Source organism: Poecilia mexicana, unplaced genomic scaffold (genome assembly GCF_051168715.1).
Source record: "Poecilia mexicana isolate PSO_F unplaced genomic scaffold, ASM5116871v1 scaffold_3, whole genome shotgun sequence".
Classification (NCBI taxonomy): Eukaryota; Metazoa; Chordata; class Actinopteri; order Cyprinodontiformes; family Poeciliidae; genus Poecilia; species Poecilia mexicana.
Genome location: NW_028263372.1, coordinates 23,567,880 through 23,586,768, shown reverse-complemented (window position 1 = coordinate 23,586,768; position 18,889 = coordinate 23,567,880). Strand labels below are relative to the sequence as shown.

Genomic DNA, 18,889 nt, shown 5'->3' with positions numbered 1-18,889 from the left:
AAATATAATGGTGGTGTATGCCACAAAAATTGACATACATGTACATACTGTATATTTTACTATATTTTTCTAAAGCTAATATATTTATCCTTTATGTAGGTACTCTGTGAAACCTTGAAAACCAGTATCAAATTCTTTGTTTGTGCACAACATCAAATTCTTTGTTTGTGCACACACTCTTGCCCAATAAAGTTGATTCTGAATTTTTAATCAAACTTTCTCATAATGACAAATTAAGGTGGTCTGATAGCTCTTATTTTCCCATATGTTGCCATCAAACCAACTGTAGCCCTGTTGGAAAACTAGTGACATTTTTAAATTGATTTATTTATTGACAGTGGCAACAAAATTTTGGCTATCCAAGCTGATAGCCATTTAATTTTCTTTGTATTATGTTTTTCTTAAAATGCTAAGTTTTAACATGATCATTTTTAGTGTAAAAGCATGTTTTAAGTTGAAATGCTGGCTGTTTGTTCTCGTAATATAATCATGTCATACTGGACATAGGGGACCTTATTATTTAATAAAGCATATCCAGGTGTCTACATCCCTACATTCTATTTCTATCAAAACTATGTTATAAAATGTTATATATATCATGTACTTTCACTACAATTGGGCGGTTTTGCATTGTATTCCAAATAAACCTGGGAGTTCTATTTTTAAGGTAATCTGCAATGGATTACTTAGGTCTGACTGATGCCGTCAGTTCACAAACATTTGCTTCCAGTTGCTAGAGAGAGAGAAGGGACATGTTAGAGGCTGGCAGGGCCGCGGAGCTGCTCGTCTAGACAGGGGGTAACGGGCACCCTTTCAGAGATGGGCAACGGCGCCCAACGAGAAAGGACATGGATCTGAGCTGAGTAGCTAAAAGCCGGACTTGGTGTATTGCTCCCGGACGTCTATATGCAAGAGTTATTTTATGTTTGAAATGTGGGAGATGGTGGCGTTACCAAGAGCGAGCTCTCCCTTCCTGTCGTCTAGGACAAGATGGCAGCAATGCAGGCGAACTGTGCATGGGGTGGATTTATAAGTCCATAACATGCCCAGAGAAGCCCTGGATTATACTTAAAGTGACTCTATGTGAAGGTAAGTGGCGGATTGAAAGCTGTCAGTTTCCAAGCTAAACATTTGAATCGTAGGTTTGGATGTGACGTATTACTTTGTCATAACTTAGCTCTAAACTTAACCAATTTTGGATGTTTCTTCAGCTTCAAACGTGAGTAATACAGGCTACACTTTAAATAGTGTGTTTAATTGGGGTAAATATTTTTTCCCTTTCGTGCCAAATGGTGATGACGATGTCGTCCAAGGTGATTTATTGTAACGCAACTGCCTTGAAAACACAAGTGTTGTCACGGCGACGACGCTTGTGTTTTCGATGTTTCACGTCGGATATTTGGTGATTATACCCTTCAGAGCTATGTTATGGATTAATCTAACTTAAAACTAACTTCGCTGAACAGTATGGATCTAGTGAATTCACTGGTAAGTTCAGTATTACTTTGTTTCAATTACCTCTTGACTGAGGCACAGAAAAGACTACCTATAAGAAGCGATGCTAGACTTCTGAACAAATTTTTAAGTTTTTTTTTTTAGCATATTTAACTGTTATTACAGGCATTAACATATGCCTCCTAACTAGGCATGGGTTAGTTAGGCATATGCTTAGTTAGAGGGTATACCTGAGTATACCTGTTAAGCTCAGGTATAACAGCCCTGAGTAAATGTAGAACAGTTTGAGACTAGTTTAATATGTAAAACATAAATGTATTACATTATATAATTACTTGTCTAAAATAGAAAAGCTACAATCATTCCCACTGTTGATAAAGTAATGTAGTTTAACATTTGTTTGTTATTTGGACATTGTAAGCATGTAAATAATAATAATAAAAAAAACATTTTATGGTAGTCTTTAATGGCTATCACAGTGAAAATTAAACCTTTTTGCGCCTATGATATTTATAAAGTAAAACATGTATTATTCTGACACTAGCTGGTTAATTAGTTGGGCTATCTCCTCAGGCAGACCCTACAGTCAGCTGCTTAACAGGCACACTGCTTAGCTTTGCCATCTTTGGTGAACCTTGTGGGAGTGATGGGTTGGCCCTGCAGCGTTACACCTGGCTTTTTACGGGTTTTGAAATGTTTGGAAACAGTAAAATTGATCTATCTCAGTGACGGACACAGAGGTGTTGCAGGTTTCTATCAGGCTGCAGGCAGTCGGTGCTGCATTACTTTATGCTTCATACAACAAAGTATAAACTCACTACTCTCACACTTTCTCTGGCATGTCATTGAAAGGAATTCAAATCAATGGGATATTGGTAAAGAGCTTTTGTGGAAGTTTTAAATGAAATGTTTATATCTTTGGCTTACCTTGAACCACATAGGCCCAAAGTAATTAGTAGTTACATGTTAAGTTATTTATATTAAACCAGATTATTGTTGATAGGAAACGAGACAGACATCTCTCAAAAGATAATGAAATACTGTTGTAGGAATATCAGCTTAAAAAAAAAAAAAAAAAAAAAAAAATATATATATATATATATATATATATATATATGTGTGTGTGTGTGTGTGTGTGTGTGTGTGTGTGTGTGTGTGTGTGTGTGTGTGTGTATTCCCTCCTCAGCAATTAATGGAAAATAACTTTTTGTTGCTATTAAGCCTTTCTTATAAGTGCGGAGCAGCATTTTGCAGGTTTCCGTTGGCATTTTGAAGCTTCGTCTTTGCTAATGAGCTTCAGGTCTTTGAGGCTGAAAGGCCTTCTTGCCATAACCATAATCTTTGGCTTCCTCCACGGATTCCCGACTTGATTCATGTTGTGTTCCTGGCTGGGCCACTCAAAGCACAAAACATTACTATTACCTCCAGTCAGAAGAAACATGTTGGTAAAATTAAAGGATTACGTTAAACCTGCCAGGATTGTGAGCAATTGTGGGCTTAACTTGGCCATTTAAAATAATAACCTCAGCAAAATGTTCCTGTTTATTTCAATGCATTCAGCCCAAGTTGGCAAACAAACATAACAGCAGATATAGGTGCCAACAGATCAGGGAATTATTAAAGCATGTTTTTGACTCAGTTCACACCGGTAAACATTCTGGTTTTTACTCATCTAAAATCCTGTTCAAGGTGTTTGATAAAGTGGTATGTTTTAAAATAGACTTTACAGTAAGAGAACATTAAAATCATATCTGAAATCCAGTGTGGAGCTTGCAAGCCTCTTTCTATTAAAGAAAAAGATGTGGTGACCTCATTTAAAATGCTGGTTAACATCATGGGGGATTTGAGTTTTAAATATAGTTGTGACAGTGGCTGTTATCCAGTACAGAGTTAAGTTGCACTGTACAACAATGTCTCATCGAAACACAACTAAAAGCAATGTTTTTGTGTTCTTCTAATCTGTTTTTCTTTTAACCTACTGCCCTCGGAAACATAAACGCATCCCAAACAAAAAAACAACTTAAGCCTAATCCTAAGGTAATCACACATGCCTAGCTTAAATGATATGTTTAGGTTTTGCTGGAATTAATGTGGTTGAGGATTTAGGCATGAAGTCATTTTCAAACTCGAGCTTTAATTACAGGCTGATCATTTAAACATGCAGCTATTTTTCGCTCTCTCTTATGTCGAGAAAGTCACTACCGCCGCTGTCCTTTTCCAACTTGCATGTGTTTACTCGTGTCAGTCATTTCAATGCCTGGAACTTCTGGTCATCAGTTGCTTTGAGGCAGGCGTAAGTAGCTGTTATCCGAGTGATGTCATCTGGTCGTACGCCTACAGATGCACAGCAGTAAACAAAACAGAGTGAGAGTTTATAGGGGGAGTACAGCGACAGGGCCGTGCTGTGTTCCAGCCAAGATCGCAAAAAGTGATTTCTGGATGGTTTCTTTCATCTGCTGAGCCGTGCGATGACTTCAGCTCATAGACTTTATTTTGCTGCAGTTCGGTAATTTGTTCATTTCTCGCCCAAGGTGATTTGGTTTAGAGACAGACGTGGTAAAACAGCCGTCTGTCTCTCGTGTCCTGCTTTAATATCAGTTCATGTAGTGCTGTGATCAGTGCTTTGCAGATCGATCAAAATTTCCTGTTTGTGGGTGTAACATTTCACCATGTCATTCAGTCAGTCGTTCATACATTGGAGCAGGATGTTGAAGACTAACAATAGCATTGGTGTTGCTTTTAAAAGATGGACAGGGAGGAGTCTTGTTTCTCAGCTGATGAGAATTTGTAACAGATCTAGATATCTCACATTTGCTTTGGAAACATACGTGCATTTGAAAGGACTTCTGTCGTGCCTGTATTGTTTTGGGTGTTGTTCCAGAAAGCATAAATGCTAATGAGAAGGCACGAAGCCTTTGTTGCTGTAAAATATTATTTCCATTTTTATTACTTTGAGTTGAGGGATTTATTAGACAGTCTTATGTTTTAGTAAAACATTTTTATTGTGTTCTGCATGTGATCACTTTATGAGATAACAACTTAACATTAATCGGCTAGTAGTTTTGCACCGGTCCTGCTGAGGCAGTTCTGAATGTGATCATGTTATTGTAGAAATTAAATCGTAGTCAAAGGATTCTTTCACTACATTTTTGATCGTCAGTGTTGGACTTCTACGCTAGTAGACATTCTCAGTAAACGGTAGCTTATGACACTAAAAGAAAACTGCACAGAAAATGTCAGACTTTCTCAGTCAAGATAGGACGAGGTCACATGCTTGAGAAAATAAGGAGCCTTTTATCCGAAGACTACGAAAAACCAAGTTCACGAGACTCGGGGAAATCACCGCAGATAGGTTGTGCCCATGTGGTCTAAGACAGTAACCTTTGTGTGGTATTAAAAGTATGGGAACAGCATCGGGGTGAATTAGGGCTTCCATCATTAGGTCTGATTATTGAAGGTCAACAGGAGCCAGAGATGCCTTACTGCATTTTAGGGCAGATTTTTGGTGAAGGAAGCAGCGCAGCCTAGCAGAATGCACTCTGGATGAACGTGTGACAGCAAAGCATCACACAGACGGCTTTCCAGATCATCTGACAAAAGTGTGAAAGCCTTATTGGCCCGTTGTAAAGTGCTGTAAGATGGGAGACATTTGTAGCGCAGATATGTGGATAACCTAAGCTGTGGTGATGACTGCAGCTCAGCTCTGCTTTGAGTTATAAAGTAAAGCTGCTCGACTCTAAATGGTTATTAATTTGAGTAAATATAGACAGCCTTTGTAAATTGTCGTAAAAATTAAATATTATCTTTGCAAAAATAAATATAATTGTGGAATATGAACAATGTGGGAGTTGTGTGTCGGGTTAGGCTTTGACTTTGCTTTTTTTCAACCTTCATGAAAACATTTCTAGCTTTCCTTCTTCCATTTCTTACCCCATAAATCAAAACATTCAACTTCATTTGTTTTTATTTGCACCTAAGTATTGTGACACACATTTAGAAACAAATGGATGCATTAATTCTTCAACCGCACAGATCATTTAAATTATTTCATTACATTTTCCATAGTCTTTTTATTTCAACCCATTTGGAAGAGTTAACTTGCAAATAAATATGACCGATCAGGATCCCTGATCAAGCCAAAATAAATTTAAGTGACCTTCCGCTTATAGATATTATTTATAGGAGTCACATGACCACATTTCCTTACATAAACTGGTTACCTGTATCAAGGTATACCAAGGTTAAAAAATTGAGTTTTTACAAATATTTTCTGACAGCCCATTTCTACAGTATAACCATGAAGGGTCAGCCAACTAGCCGACTGTGTTTTAGATATGCAAAGTGTGAATGAATGACCCTTAAAATGTAATAATATATTAGTATATTCTAATAATATAACATGCTAAGCAAACTCGATTTACTGTAGAGGATGCTTGCTTCTCTCTGTTTTGACGGAGAGCTAAACTTGTTATGTTTGGTGTCTGTTTCCTCTGGTTTTCTTTTCCTCACAGTTCATGTAAACAGAAGCAGGTTGTGTAATGGCAATAACCGTCCCATGTGAAACACGTGACCACATGGGGGACAAAAATAGGCGGTGGACAGTACGACATTCTGCACAATTAACAAAGAATTAGGCCAACAGATTTTGCTTTGCTTGTTTTCATTAAATTATTCAAGTCATTTAAGGAACCATTGCAGCTCTGTGCAAATGTGTTCATGTAAAAATTGACATGTAACTTATAAACTCCATCGTGTTTCTTTGGTCAAGAGCTCTCAGTGTTTTCTGTCCCCTAAGTCCACAAAATTTCTTTGTGTTTGGTAGTTTGTACATTGTTATCTTTCGGTGTTGTTTAGAACTCCAATAGTTGAGAAGTGGTGAGTTTAAGAGCTTATCTTAAAGTTTTTTTTTTATTATTATTATCATAAAGCATCCAGTCAACTAAGTGATTTTCAAAGTAGCCCTCATGTGTGGCGTGTCTACCTTGAATGGACTGTAGATTGTTTGGGTGTGTCCTGAAGACCTCTGACCCTCTGCTTGATGTTCCTCTGTGTGACTTAAAGCTCTTTGCTGAAACAACTTGAAATCCATAACAGTCACTTTGTGCAACTCAGTCCTGTTGTCTTTACATGAAAGGCAGATATTTCAATCTTGATCACTGTATTACCTATTTAATTTATATCGATTTTTGCCTTCAATGATCAGAGATAGTTTTGGCTTGTGTATTTCAAAATGACACTATGATGGACACACACACACACACGCACGCACACACCCACACACACACACACACACACACACACACACACTTCTGTCCAGTGTTCTGCCCTTGGGGCTGCGAAACAGAAGCCCATTTAAAGTTTTTAAAAGCAGCAGCGTGTCTCAGACGGAGGCTCAGTCACTGACACGAACAGCAACGCTGTGATCAAAAGAAAAGCAGTAGATCCACTTAACTTTTCAGTTGGTAGCTTGCAGCCGACTGTCTGCCCCACTGTGAGCGGAGAGCGAAGGAGCTTTAGCGGGTCACCTTTGTTATAATTGTAATGAAATGTCAGTGTGAGTCAAAAGCACAAGGAATTTATGCGAGACAGTTTTCGCGCCAATCACACTTTTATTTGAGGTTTCTTTATGTGAAAATGTCATAGTTTTTCAATGTGATTAGTTGAAATGTATTTGTAATGCACCCTTCCTTCATGCAGCTATCTGCCAAATGTTTCCTTAGTTTTGGGAGTTCTTAGCTGTTTTCAGTGATTGTTTACTTTAGCATACTTTTGCATAAATGGTCAAGTATGCTATTGTTATTCCATAACATGTGTCCTGTTTCGGGGATATCTGGAACAATCTCTTGTGTTGGCTTTAATTAAGATTTTTCTAATAATTTTGAATCTTTATTTGTATGGCAGTTGGTAACCCATTCTTTTTTTTATTTTTATTGTGGCTTGGCTTTGTGATAAAAAAAGCTACCACCTTTTTTTTTTTTTTTTTTTTTTTTTTGGCTTGTCCTAAATTTCAGTCAACCACAGGTGTACATTTGTAATCATTTGTGGTATACATTGATGCACTTCTTTGGCTTATTACCTGAGCTTTATTAATGGAGTCACTTGCACATTTTGTAATCTGCATGGGGGACAGGAAGGAGTTGTGATGTTTGAGTCTGACCAGATTCTTCATGTTCTCATGTGGTTTCCTAACCAGCCTATCTCGTAGAGGTAGTGTATTTTGAATGTGGTGAAGCGGATGTGCTGATTTCTTAGAAATGTTTTCACATTTGGCTGAAACAGAACAATGGAACCTAGAGAAGCCAGATTGAACACCAATATTTTAGAGAGGGAATATGTTGCAAATGCAAAGCCAACGCGACCAGGTAGAATTTGATACGCCTCTCGTCACATCAGTTTCAGAGTTATCTTCACAAAAATGTTTGTGATGCCGACTCTAGGCTTTCTGTCTCAGCCTCTGCAATCAGGATAGCCAGTCATCTTATCATGTGAATCTTCAGATTGTTTTTCTGAGCTGTGCTCGCAATAATTTGAATTATTCTTACATGTCTTTGTGCAAAGAGTTGTCGAGACAATATCTTATCAAGCTCCTTTGAACAGAGTGAAAGGGAAAGTTCATGGTGCACTGTAATAACCCAAGTGGGCTCTCCATCAAGAATTTATTTTAGGATACTCTTCAGAAAGAATACCAGAAAGCAAAAATAGATTTGTAAATATAGTATTGATTAAAGTTTGGAAGCTTCTGAAGCCTTGCAGCTTGCATATAATTGAATACCTCCCCCCCCTTGATGAAAGTAGGTCATAAGTTCCAGCACTGCACAGCACATAGAAGATGCTTATTAAAGTAATGCTCCTTCTTTTCAGGATGCTTTTTGAACAAGACCATTATTATGAAGCTTCCCTACTTATTTCCCTACTTTTCTTTGCTTCTTATAATAAAATCTGTGGTACGGACAGAACACTCTTAGGCCTTGCTTGATTACCTTTATGTTTTATGCAAGATAGAAAGACATAAACGTATCTACGCTATTAGATCCAGTCACTGCTCAAAGCTACTGTGTGGAGCTGAGCTCACAAAAAAGGGTGATGACCTTTTTCCTTTGTGCAGCAAAGACCAAAAAAGGAGTTGTGCTGTTAAACAAGTCTACTTCTGCTTACTTATTTCTAATAAAATGTAAGCAGACTTGGCGCATGTTATCGCAAGGGAGCATTCTGTTTAAAACTGGCCATCAACATCTGCTTATTTTTGCCTATCAGTCCCTCTAACACACATTTGTTTTCTGAAAAATTATAGAGAAGCCCCAAACGTATAAACAAGTCTGCATTTCGTTTGAGTGAAATAATGTTTGTGCCTTAAAATCAAACTAAATTCAGTTAATGACCAGTTGGCAAACCTTGTTTCACATTATGGTTGTTTTTTTATTGTTGATTAAATTAGTTTCAAAAGACACACGCATTGCAGTTATTCTGAGTAAGACCGTGATGCACCAAACCATTGGCCAGAGATTGGAATCGGCCAATTGTGTCTTGATTCGCTCTGATAGTGAGCGGTTGGATTTTCCCTTCTTCCTTAAATATATCAAAAGAGTTCCCAACATTTTCGGCCTTTAAACAGATAATGTTTAAAGGCCTAACAAATTATAGAAAATGCCAGGGCATGGAGAAAATCTTGTAATTTTCTTTTCATATTCCGATGTACTCACAGAAAATGGGTACATTTTTTTACTTTATAGTCTTTAGAAAAAGAAACATTTGCATAAGTCAGAATTAGAACCAGCAGATCAGATAAAAAAAAAGAAAAAAGTTGGAAATCAACATCAGCCAGAAAAAGTCTTGATTGGTTCATCTTCAGATGTAATTTAAAACCAGCCAAATCGTAAACCTCCTGGAGGATCGATGAGAGCCTCAGATATAGTTTAGTGAAAGCAAAACTAGAAATACGTTAGGAAGGAGTTTGTGTCATGTCAGTTTTACTGTGTCCTGAATAATCTGAATAATACATGAGCACTTGCCACAACAGACACAATGTTTGTATCGCCTTTTAGGAAAAACAGCAAAATGTGTCCACGTATATGCCCACAAGCCCACATTTAGCTTTTATATCATTTATGTGTGATCTTTTCCTCGATCAAACACACACTCCGATTAAAAGGAGAAGTGTAAGAATAAAGCATGCCTCATGCAATTAGACATGTGGGGCAAATGATGATTTTTAACTTTGTTCTACTCTCTTTATCTCCCTCTTATCCTCTCAGAATTGGTTGCCTAGAAACCTGCTGTAGGATGCATGAAAATGGCAGGATTAGGTCAGACAAACCTTTGTGAAGTTAGTCATCTGCTGTGTGGAGGTGTTGCTGGGAATGCAGTTGGTATGGCATAATGCTGAAGGTGTCATGCTCTCCTCTACATGCACTCCTTCTATGAAATAAGTATGTAATATTTAAAGTTCCACCTCCACCTCCATGAGCAAATTAACAAATAAAGCTATTAGTGTTTATGTCTCTATCTACAGACAACAATCCAGGGTTATCGGTTATCATGAGTAGAAATTTCAAGGAAAGAGAATGTGTTTCTGTGGAACGCCTCACGTAGAACGGCATACTGGTTACTAATATTTTAATTCAACTAATAATAGCTTGTAAATATTACGTCTGGTTTAAAACTGATCCATTTGATCACAGAGTCGATACAATTAAGAAGGGATGAAGAAGATACATTGATAAAAGGCTGTGTTTCAGCTGCTCATAAGGATGCACTTAAAACTGTAAATTGCCTGGACTTGTATAGCATTTCATCAGGTCCAGAGGACCTCAAAACACTTCACACTACCATAAGCCTGATTCACACACACATTCACACGCTGATGGTGGCAAATTAGGATTGTAGCCTCAGCTGCCCTGATGCAATCTGACGAGGCTGTGACCCTGTGACTACCACTAGCAGGCAAGGTGGGACAAACTCTTACTTCCTGAGCCTCTGTCGACTTTATTACGTTGATTTGTGTGTGCCCAGGATAACAAACCACTTCAGCGTTGGAATCTTTGACTCATCTTTAAGTTAAAGATTGTTTGACCAAACAAACATAGAAAATGAGCTTAAGAGAGCTTTACATCCTGAAAACAGCAACTTAATTTGAACATTACATTTTACTCTATTCATGCCGGTTGCCAATTCTTACTCTCGCTTGCTTGTCTTTGGTTGTGTCTTAATGCCATCCTGGACACTAACATGTTGCTCTGTTCTTTTTTTTGCAGGTATGGCCTCACAAGTCTTGGTCTACCCACCACACATTTATCAAACCCAGACAAGTGCCTTTAGCAGTGTGAAGAAACTCAAAGTTGAGCCCAGCAGCTGTGTGTACCATGAGAGGGCACATCCGCGGACCTTTCTGAACAGCAGAACCGTTGGCATTGCACACGCGACCAAACAAGCCCATTCGTTTGTGAACCGAGACTTAGCAGTGGGCCTGAGAGCACGTGGAGGAGAGCAGTACCCGGTGCAGACGGTTGTGGTTCGCGGCGTACAAAGACAACAGCCTGGTAAAAGAAGAGGGGCACCAGGCCCACTTGTGGCCCAGCAGCAACAGGAGGCGAGGGCCGTCGACTCACAGGGCAAGGAGCAGCAGCATCAGGCGGTTGAAGAAAGTGGGAGCAGCGGTGGAGCAACAGGAGCAGGAGGAGGGGGAAGGGGAGAGGGCTGCAGTGGGGGAGCTGAGGAAGGAGGAGAGGGGGAGGAGGGTGACAGAGAGGAGAACTGTGAAAGTTTGAACTCAGCTGACGGCTCTCAGCGATGTGGGCTGAAACGTAAAAGTGAGGACCTGGATAACCGAGGCAGCACCATGCAGATTGTGGAGGAACTGTCTATGTTGCCTGCCATGTTGCAAACGACGAATGTGGGTAATGCAGCCGTTACTGCGCCGACGGCTGTTGGGGCTGGGGGAGGCCCCTCCAAACAGGGTGTAGGGCATGGGGGTGTATGTGCAACTGGAGGGACAGGAGGAGGTGATGGGGACTATCAGGTAGTACAGCACGAAGTCCTGTGTTCCATGAAGAATACTTACGAAGTGCTAGATTTCTTGGGTCGAGGCACGTTCGGCCAGGTAGTGAAGTGCTGGAAGAGGGGCACTGGGGAGGTTGTGGCTGTGAAGATCCTGAAGAACCACCCTTCGTACGCAAGGCAGGGTCAGATTGAAGTTGGGATCCTTGCACGCCTGAGTGGGGAGAACGCTGATGAGCACAACCTGGTGCGGGCCTTCGAATGCTTCCAGCACCGCAGCCACACTTGCCTCGTATTTGAGATGCTTGAGCAAAATTTGTATGATTTCCTGAAGCAGAATAAGTTCAGTCCGCTGCCATTGAAGGTGATTAGACCGGTGCTACAGCAGGTAGCTACAGCTCTGAAAAAATTGAAGAGCATGGGTCTGATTCATGCAGACTTAAAGCCAGAGAACATAATGCTGGTGGACCCAGTGAGGCAGCCCTACAGGGTGAAGGTCATAGACTTCGGCTCAGCCAGTCACGTGTCCAAAGCGGTGTGTTCGACGTACCTTCAGTCTCGGTACTATAGGTGAGTACAAGGATAAAGGTTTCTTACTCAGTAAATAGTAAACAGACTTAATTTGGAGATTCCAATTATTCTCTTTTAATGAAATCTCCTCCATACATACTACAACAACCTGCATATTTAAGAGACGCCTTCTTTGGGTTAAACATGTGACCTTACAGCTGACTGGTCTCTGATGTCCTTTGTTATTGTAAATATGACAATCATACTTGACAGATTTTGTGAACAATCTGTGTTGCTGATTGGATTTATGAAACTTATATTGTAATTCACCAGCCAAAAGCAACAACTTGAGCAAAACAACTTGATACTTGTAGTTACTAAGTTCATAAGTCAGATACAAACCAGTTGTAGAAGTGTCCTATATTAGCAGTTAGCCTGGATAGCATTGGTAAAGGATGAGCCTGCATGTATATTTTTCAGAGGACATAGATATTTACCCTGCCTCACCTATAAAAAGCCCCAAAAGGAAAAGAACATATTTTTGAGTTTCTGACTACGCAGTCTGGCAACGAGTCAATTTCTTCTGTGCTTCTCTAATTGGGCGATTTTTATTTTTTGCAAGGCACCTGCTAGCAGTGTTTTTCTGCTTCAGACTCGTTGCTCTCTTCATGGAAAGACCCAAAGTGCCTTTTTCAGGAGCCTGACAATGCCGCAGGACATTCATTTATTGTAACAAAAATGTTATTACGTCAAAAGAAGAGTGAAAAATACATGCTGGATTGAATATTTATTTAGTTACCAGAGTTGTGACCAAGTTTTTGAGGACTACAGTTAACCCAGGATTTTCCAAGGTTTTGTTTTTTTCTGGTTTGTCCAGTGCATCACTACTCTCTTAAAAGCTTTTTAGAATTACATTTTACCAGTAAAAGTTGACAATAAGTCAATAGTTGACATATTATTGTCAATTGCATGAAATATATATGCTAAAACAGCTTTAAATGCAGAATGATGATTTTTTTTTGGCTCTAGTGGCCTTTATTTGATAGTTAATTGACAGGAAAGTGGGAAGACATGCAGCAAAGATCGCCAAGGCCGGGAATCGAACCTGCGACAGCTGCGTCAAGGACTAAGGCCTCCATATGTGGGTTGTGCTATACCCCTGCGCCACCACAGCACACCCCAGAATTATATTTTTTATAAACTTAGCTTTAGACCTTTTTAATTAAAATATTCTCTGCTTAAAATATTAGGTAAATTAAATTTTATGCTCAATAGCAACTCATATAGTTTCTGTCATATGGTATCTTAATGGCCATGCAGTCACCGGAATTATTGATTTTACAGTGTGGAAAACACTTTAGTAGATGGTTAGCATGCAGTAGGATATTTTATGGTCACTAGAGAGTTAATCTGAGTGAAGTATTACCAGACCTGTCTTCAGTTAAACTCCCACTTATCCCCGAGATGCTGGTTGGCAGTGGGGTTCTCAGTCTGGGTAGAAGGCAGTGGCATAAAGTGCTAGCTGTCATTGTGAGCATCATTTGCATAATATTTGAATAATTTTCATTGCCTCCACACTAAGGAAATGAATCAGCATGCTTTGCTGGGAATTCAGATTATCAATGAAAATTGATGCAAAAGGGAGTTGATAACTGTCTGCATTTGCATTTCCAGTCGATTTTCTCATTGTTCAGAGTGAGCAGAGAATACTTTCATTGAGCTACAGTTACACGTGATTAGTGGGAAGTTTTTTTTTTTTCCTTGGGTACATTTTCATTAATCCTTTCTCATTCAATGAGCTGTTTCTGTAGAAGCTATTAGCGTTGTTGTGAACGCTCTTTATTTCAGGAAGTCGCTCAAAATAGAGCTGTCATAGTTTTCTGTGCTTTTGTGGCTGGAGGAAGTGAACACCACAGCTGCTGGAGTTCGTCAGCGCTGTCAGCCTGAAGCTTAGGTGAACAGCCGTTTCTCACACGTCATGCGTGGCGCTGTATTTTGATACAGCACACATCAATACCTCTGCTGACTTGGTAATAATGTCAGTCAGGGGTCTGCCTGACTTCGCTGAAGTTGAATAATGTGCTGCGGAAACAGGCTCATAAAGAAATGATTGAACTGCTTTTGGAATGTTGGACGGCAGCGTTTACCCACTAAGCATGGTCTCACAGGGATGTCTGCTTAAATTTTGTTTGACATAAAACACAGAGCGTTTCATTGGGGGAAGTGGTTGTTTACAACATGGAAACCAGAGTTACAATGTGCAGAAGTAATCGGAGGATGAAGTTTTCCAGGGGATTAGATGCTCGACACTTCATAGGGCACCCTTTGAGGTCAGTGACTGTTCTGACTAACTATGATGGCAGGGTTTCCCTCAGAAAACCTGCTAAGCTCATTGTAGGGGCACTACCACCAGTGGCCCACCGTGTTTTTGTGTTAAATTTTTTTTTGAAAGTTGCAAAAATGTAGAAGTCCACAAGCAGGCATCATAATTTGGAAATAATAGCATGTGAGGGCAATGGGCAGGTGAAGGGACGGCACAATTGGCGCACACCCCCCTCATGGCTAGTTCAATGAGTCAGCTATAAACCTAGTTTAATCAGTCATGACTGTCACTGTTACTCGTGTATAAAAAGCCCTATTTAGAATAAAGAAATGACACTTAGCCTGGTGGGAGGGAGCAAGTAAAGCCTGGCAGCCCGCCAGCCTTATGATACACTGGGGAAAACCCTGGATAACCAAGACAAACCCTGTTGCTGTCAGCAGAATAATGGCGAATTCCCTGCTCATAGATACATCTTCTACTGTTTTGACTTGATACTGTACGATATGACACAATTCAAATCTTTCATTTGCGTTATCAGCTGCAGACGGCTGCTGCTTCTAAATGCAATGTCTGTAAAGCCGTGATGATATAGACTGACGTCTAACCACCGTTGTGTTTCTTTTGTGGGCTTGTTGCATTGTTTTGATTTGGTACGTGCATTGATCCAAATCAGTTTACAAGTAAGAACCAAAGAGAGTGCTGCTCTGAACGATTTTGTGACAATCTCTTTGCACAAATGAATTTAAACATTGTCTGTGATGATGACGACGACTAAGCTGCTTCAGATACTTCCTGCAGTCAAAAATAAATAACTAAATTCAGACTCCAGGCAACAAACTTATTATATATTCACTAGGCATGCACACATTGTAAAAAAAAAGAAAAATGAAAAAAGTTTCATATACTCATAAGCTTGACAGCACAATGTGGATTCTCTGTTCAGCTTGTTCAGGTTGCATCTTAGCTAAACTAAATGAAAAGTAAAACCAATTAAATATTTCATCATTATCATCAAAGATTAATGGGTGAAATAGATTATGACTAGATTTTTATTTTTTTGACCCCATCAGTTGAAACAACTTGAATGAAAAAGTCCTGAGCAACTTCTGTATATTTTTACAGGTCATACATTTTATGAATAGCATGCGTTGTGGTTTTTGACTTGACTGCAATGTTGGGACAGAGTTCCAGCAATGACTCAAAACCAAATACATGCAGCCTACCGCTGCTCAACTTGCTCTCTGCATCATTGGCAAGAACACGCAAAGCATACTGTGAAGGAGCAGCGTTGCTGAGGCCGAGCGGAGAGGATGACTTAAAATAGTTCATGGGACTCTGGCCAGTTTGCTTTGACTTCTATAGATGGTGAAACACGTCGGCATCCAAAGTCTAAAACAGACAGCCTGAAACACTAGAGACCTCCCACCTACTAACTCAAGGTCAGCCAGCTCATCTGTTTTTAGTCTATTTTTAATGCCACGTTGCATTTGGTTTTGTTTAGTAAAATTATGTTGTGCTTGTTTGATTTTTATACGTTTTTTTGTTTTTTTTTTGTTATTTGTGTTATTATTTTGATTTCTGTTTTTTTTTGTGGTTACATTTTTTTACACTTTGGACAAGTCTATTTTTTGGAGCTTCAGGTGACATAAACAAAGTATTAAAAATATGTTCATTTACTTTGCTTTTTAATTTCCAGAATGTTGTATTCTACTTTCGCCATCCCCTTAGAAGTTTAAAAATAAAATGCTCTTGACTAGTGACCAAATTTATTTCCAGTGATAGATAAAACGGTACTATACTACTCATCTTTTATGAACAACAAGATACTTTATGTTTACAGATATGTAAAAAAAATAAAAAGTAAAGACAAAGAACAAAACATTCTTTGGGCAAACATTTTTATCAGTTCTTCCTAAATGTCAGCAGCATTGAGTATTTAGGAGAAACAGAAAAATGTTGAAAAGTAAAATCTTACCTATAAATGCATTAGATTAATAGATCAGTTTGCTTTTAATGCATTTTGTTTAACTTGTTACTTTTTATTTATTATAACTGCTAGCTTTGGGGTTTTCTGAGCAGACACTTTTATATCGGAGAGATCTCTGGTTAGTGGAAGTGAGTGGAAATGTGTCTCTGTTGTCTGTTCACTGACCAGAGTAAGAAGGAAAAAAAAAAGCATCTTGTATTTGAGCGGCTGATACGTTGGTCACGGGTCAGTCTAGCCAAACTGATAACCAGCCTAATCGGGTCACCTGCTGGGCAATCTGTGCTTCCTTATGTTTTGGGATCTGTGCATGCTACATTCTTTGATTTAGGATATGCTCTTATTCTTTATAAAAAATATAAAAAAAATAAAAAACCCTGTATAAACAATACAATGCAAGGACATCCGACTAGATATAACTGAGTTTATGCAGATGTTTGTGAAAGCTACTTTGCAAACCTCTCTTTGCCTCACAAACTTGATTTTGTGTGTTGGCTAATGAAGAGAAGCTTTTTGTAAACCGTTTACTGCTCTCTGTTTTTGTATGATTGGTTTTAGACTCTTGCGCACCGTTTAAAACTTGAAAAGAGGTGAAACAAATCCTAGCATAATGCTTTGATTGTGTTCTCACATGTCTGTTGTAAATTTTATTGCACTTTTATTACTTCGTGCAGCCAACTGTTGTCACGTGTCCGTGACAAACATCTGCTCTGCTTCACCATTCTAGCTAACATTGTCTCTGCTGGTATTGAGGAAGTAGTGAAGTTCTGTGTATTTACTTAGATGTGTCTAGTTACCTGATTACCCTCCCTGTGTATTTAAGCCCACCTGTTGTCTCTGTCTCTTGTCGGGTCCTCGTCTACTGTCGTCGTATGTCAGTTGTGTGTCGGCTCTCCAGTTTAACTGAGAAGTCCTTGTCTGCTTAGCTCTCATTTTCAGTCTTCAGTGTATCAGTTGCTACTGGTAATTAGCTGTGTGCTATGCTCTCTGCCGTGCCGCCTGTATTGGACTGTTTGAGCTCTCTTTATTAAATCATCTTCATCATCACCATAACCTGGGCCTCAGCGTTAATCCTCACCACCTCACAATCGCCGCTTCTTGATAATTTCAGTTGTCGGCTACTAATTCCACATGGCGTTTTAGAGTTGGATATTATTCATAACAGGGAAAAAAAGAGAACAAATATGAGCTCAATGAAAACATAATTATCCATTCTCCTGTAAGATTATTGGTGTTATTCCGGCAGCAAGCTGAGGTCCAAGAACATTAAGCGGTGTTACATTGCTACTTTGCAGTAAAAGCTAATCTTTTCAGCATGCCCTTTGAAGCTGGTAGTATAACTGTTGGAGAAAACAAAAGCAGCATTCAACGATTAAAATGAACCTCCTGCTGCGCATTTCATATTCATTGGGATAAAATGACTTGAGATGGTATATTTTGAGACTGAGGCCATGATGCCTCTCTTCCAAGGATGTCAATGACATCTTTATTGTTATTGCCTTTGTTTGCTAGCTTTGTAGCTTAACTTTATCGTGAATCAAGCAAAATCTCCATATTAAAATTTCAAAGTTGACTCATTCCGGCAATATTCACGCCTAAGAAATGTGTTCCAATCTTCAAAAAATGGAAGTGATTAAATGTTCTTTGTCTGCCCTCTACTTTAGAGTGACCTGAATAACAGAATTAGACTCATAAGCTTTCAAGCATTAATTGTATTAAACCTCAAAACAACAGAAGCGAGTTTACACCTAACCTGGGGGAAGTAAACTCCATGTTGACACAGAGCTCAGTTTAAATCAGTAAAACGTGTGTAAAGTTTTGTGTCTTTAATCCAAAGTCTGGGCAGATCAGAGTGCATGCGCCTCTTCCTCCCTCTGCAAAGCTGTCTTTGTGTTCCACTTAATAATGCAGGATGCCCAGAGAGTGTGTGGAATTACAGTTCCTGGAAGAGACATGCTTTAAGCCTCCGCTCTCTCATTATGAAGCAGCCATGCTGTCGGTCTCTCGTTGTGACCGAGCTTTAAAGCATACTTTTGTCTGAGCCCCGCTGAGTTTCTCTGATTCTCAGTTTTGGTTAAAGACCTGTGTGAGCACGCTGCACACACTGATCAGCTCCGAAGGTGTGGCCAGCCATGTTTGCTGTGCTGTGGGCAGTTTACACACCGCCTCTCCCTCTGAGGACAGAACAGGGGTGAGTTACAGGGCTATTTCTGGACATTGGTATAATGGGCATGAATAAAAAATGATGATGAAGTTAATTTATGCCCACTAACATGTCTCCCAATGCCAACAAAGCCATGTGGAAATTAGTTACTTCTCTCGTTGGCAAAAAGAAAGTTTGTTTCATGTGGTTAGGTTTTTTAAGTAAAGTGTCATGTATGTATATATTTACTCAGGTTTTTATTCAGCCTCTTCTACCTCTGGCGATTTAAAGCAACAGGAGATAGATTGGACTTCATCAGACATAAATGTATTAATAATAAAGGCAGACTAAGGCCAGCAGACATGTTTGAGTACTTGCCAATACTCAGGATAGAGGAGCTGACTCATTACATTACTTGATACATCCCTCCAAACTTCAGTCGGTAATTCAGTGCATACAAAAACCATCATGTTTGCATTGT

At 39.3% G+C, this 18,889-nt stretch overlaps 1 protein-coding gene across 2 annotated transcripts in view; it reads left to right on the top strand.

Annotated features, from left to right (window-relative positions):
- The first annotated feature begins 741 nt into the window (after positions 1-741).
- hipk3b (homeodomain interacting protein kinase 3b) overlaps positions 742-18,889 on the top strand; it is a 41,197-nt gene continuing 23,049 nt past the window's right edge. For both annotated transcript variants that reach the window (XM_014997870.2, XM_014997866.2), the window contains exons 1-2: positions 742-1,089; positions 10,707-12,018. In XM_014997870.2, coding sequence (XP_014853356.2) covers positions 1,017-1,089; positions 10,707-12,018 — 1,385 coding nt within the window. In that variant the 5' untranslated portion in view covers positions 742-1,016. The remainder of the gene's footprint in view (positions 1,090-10,706; positions 12,019-18,889) is intronic.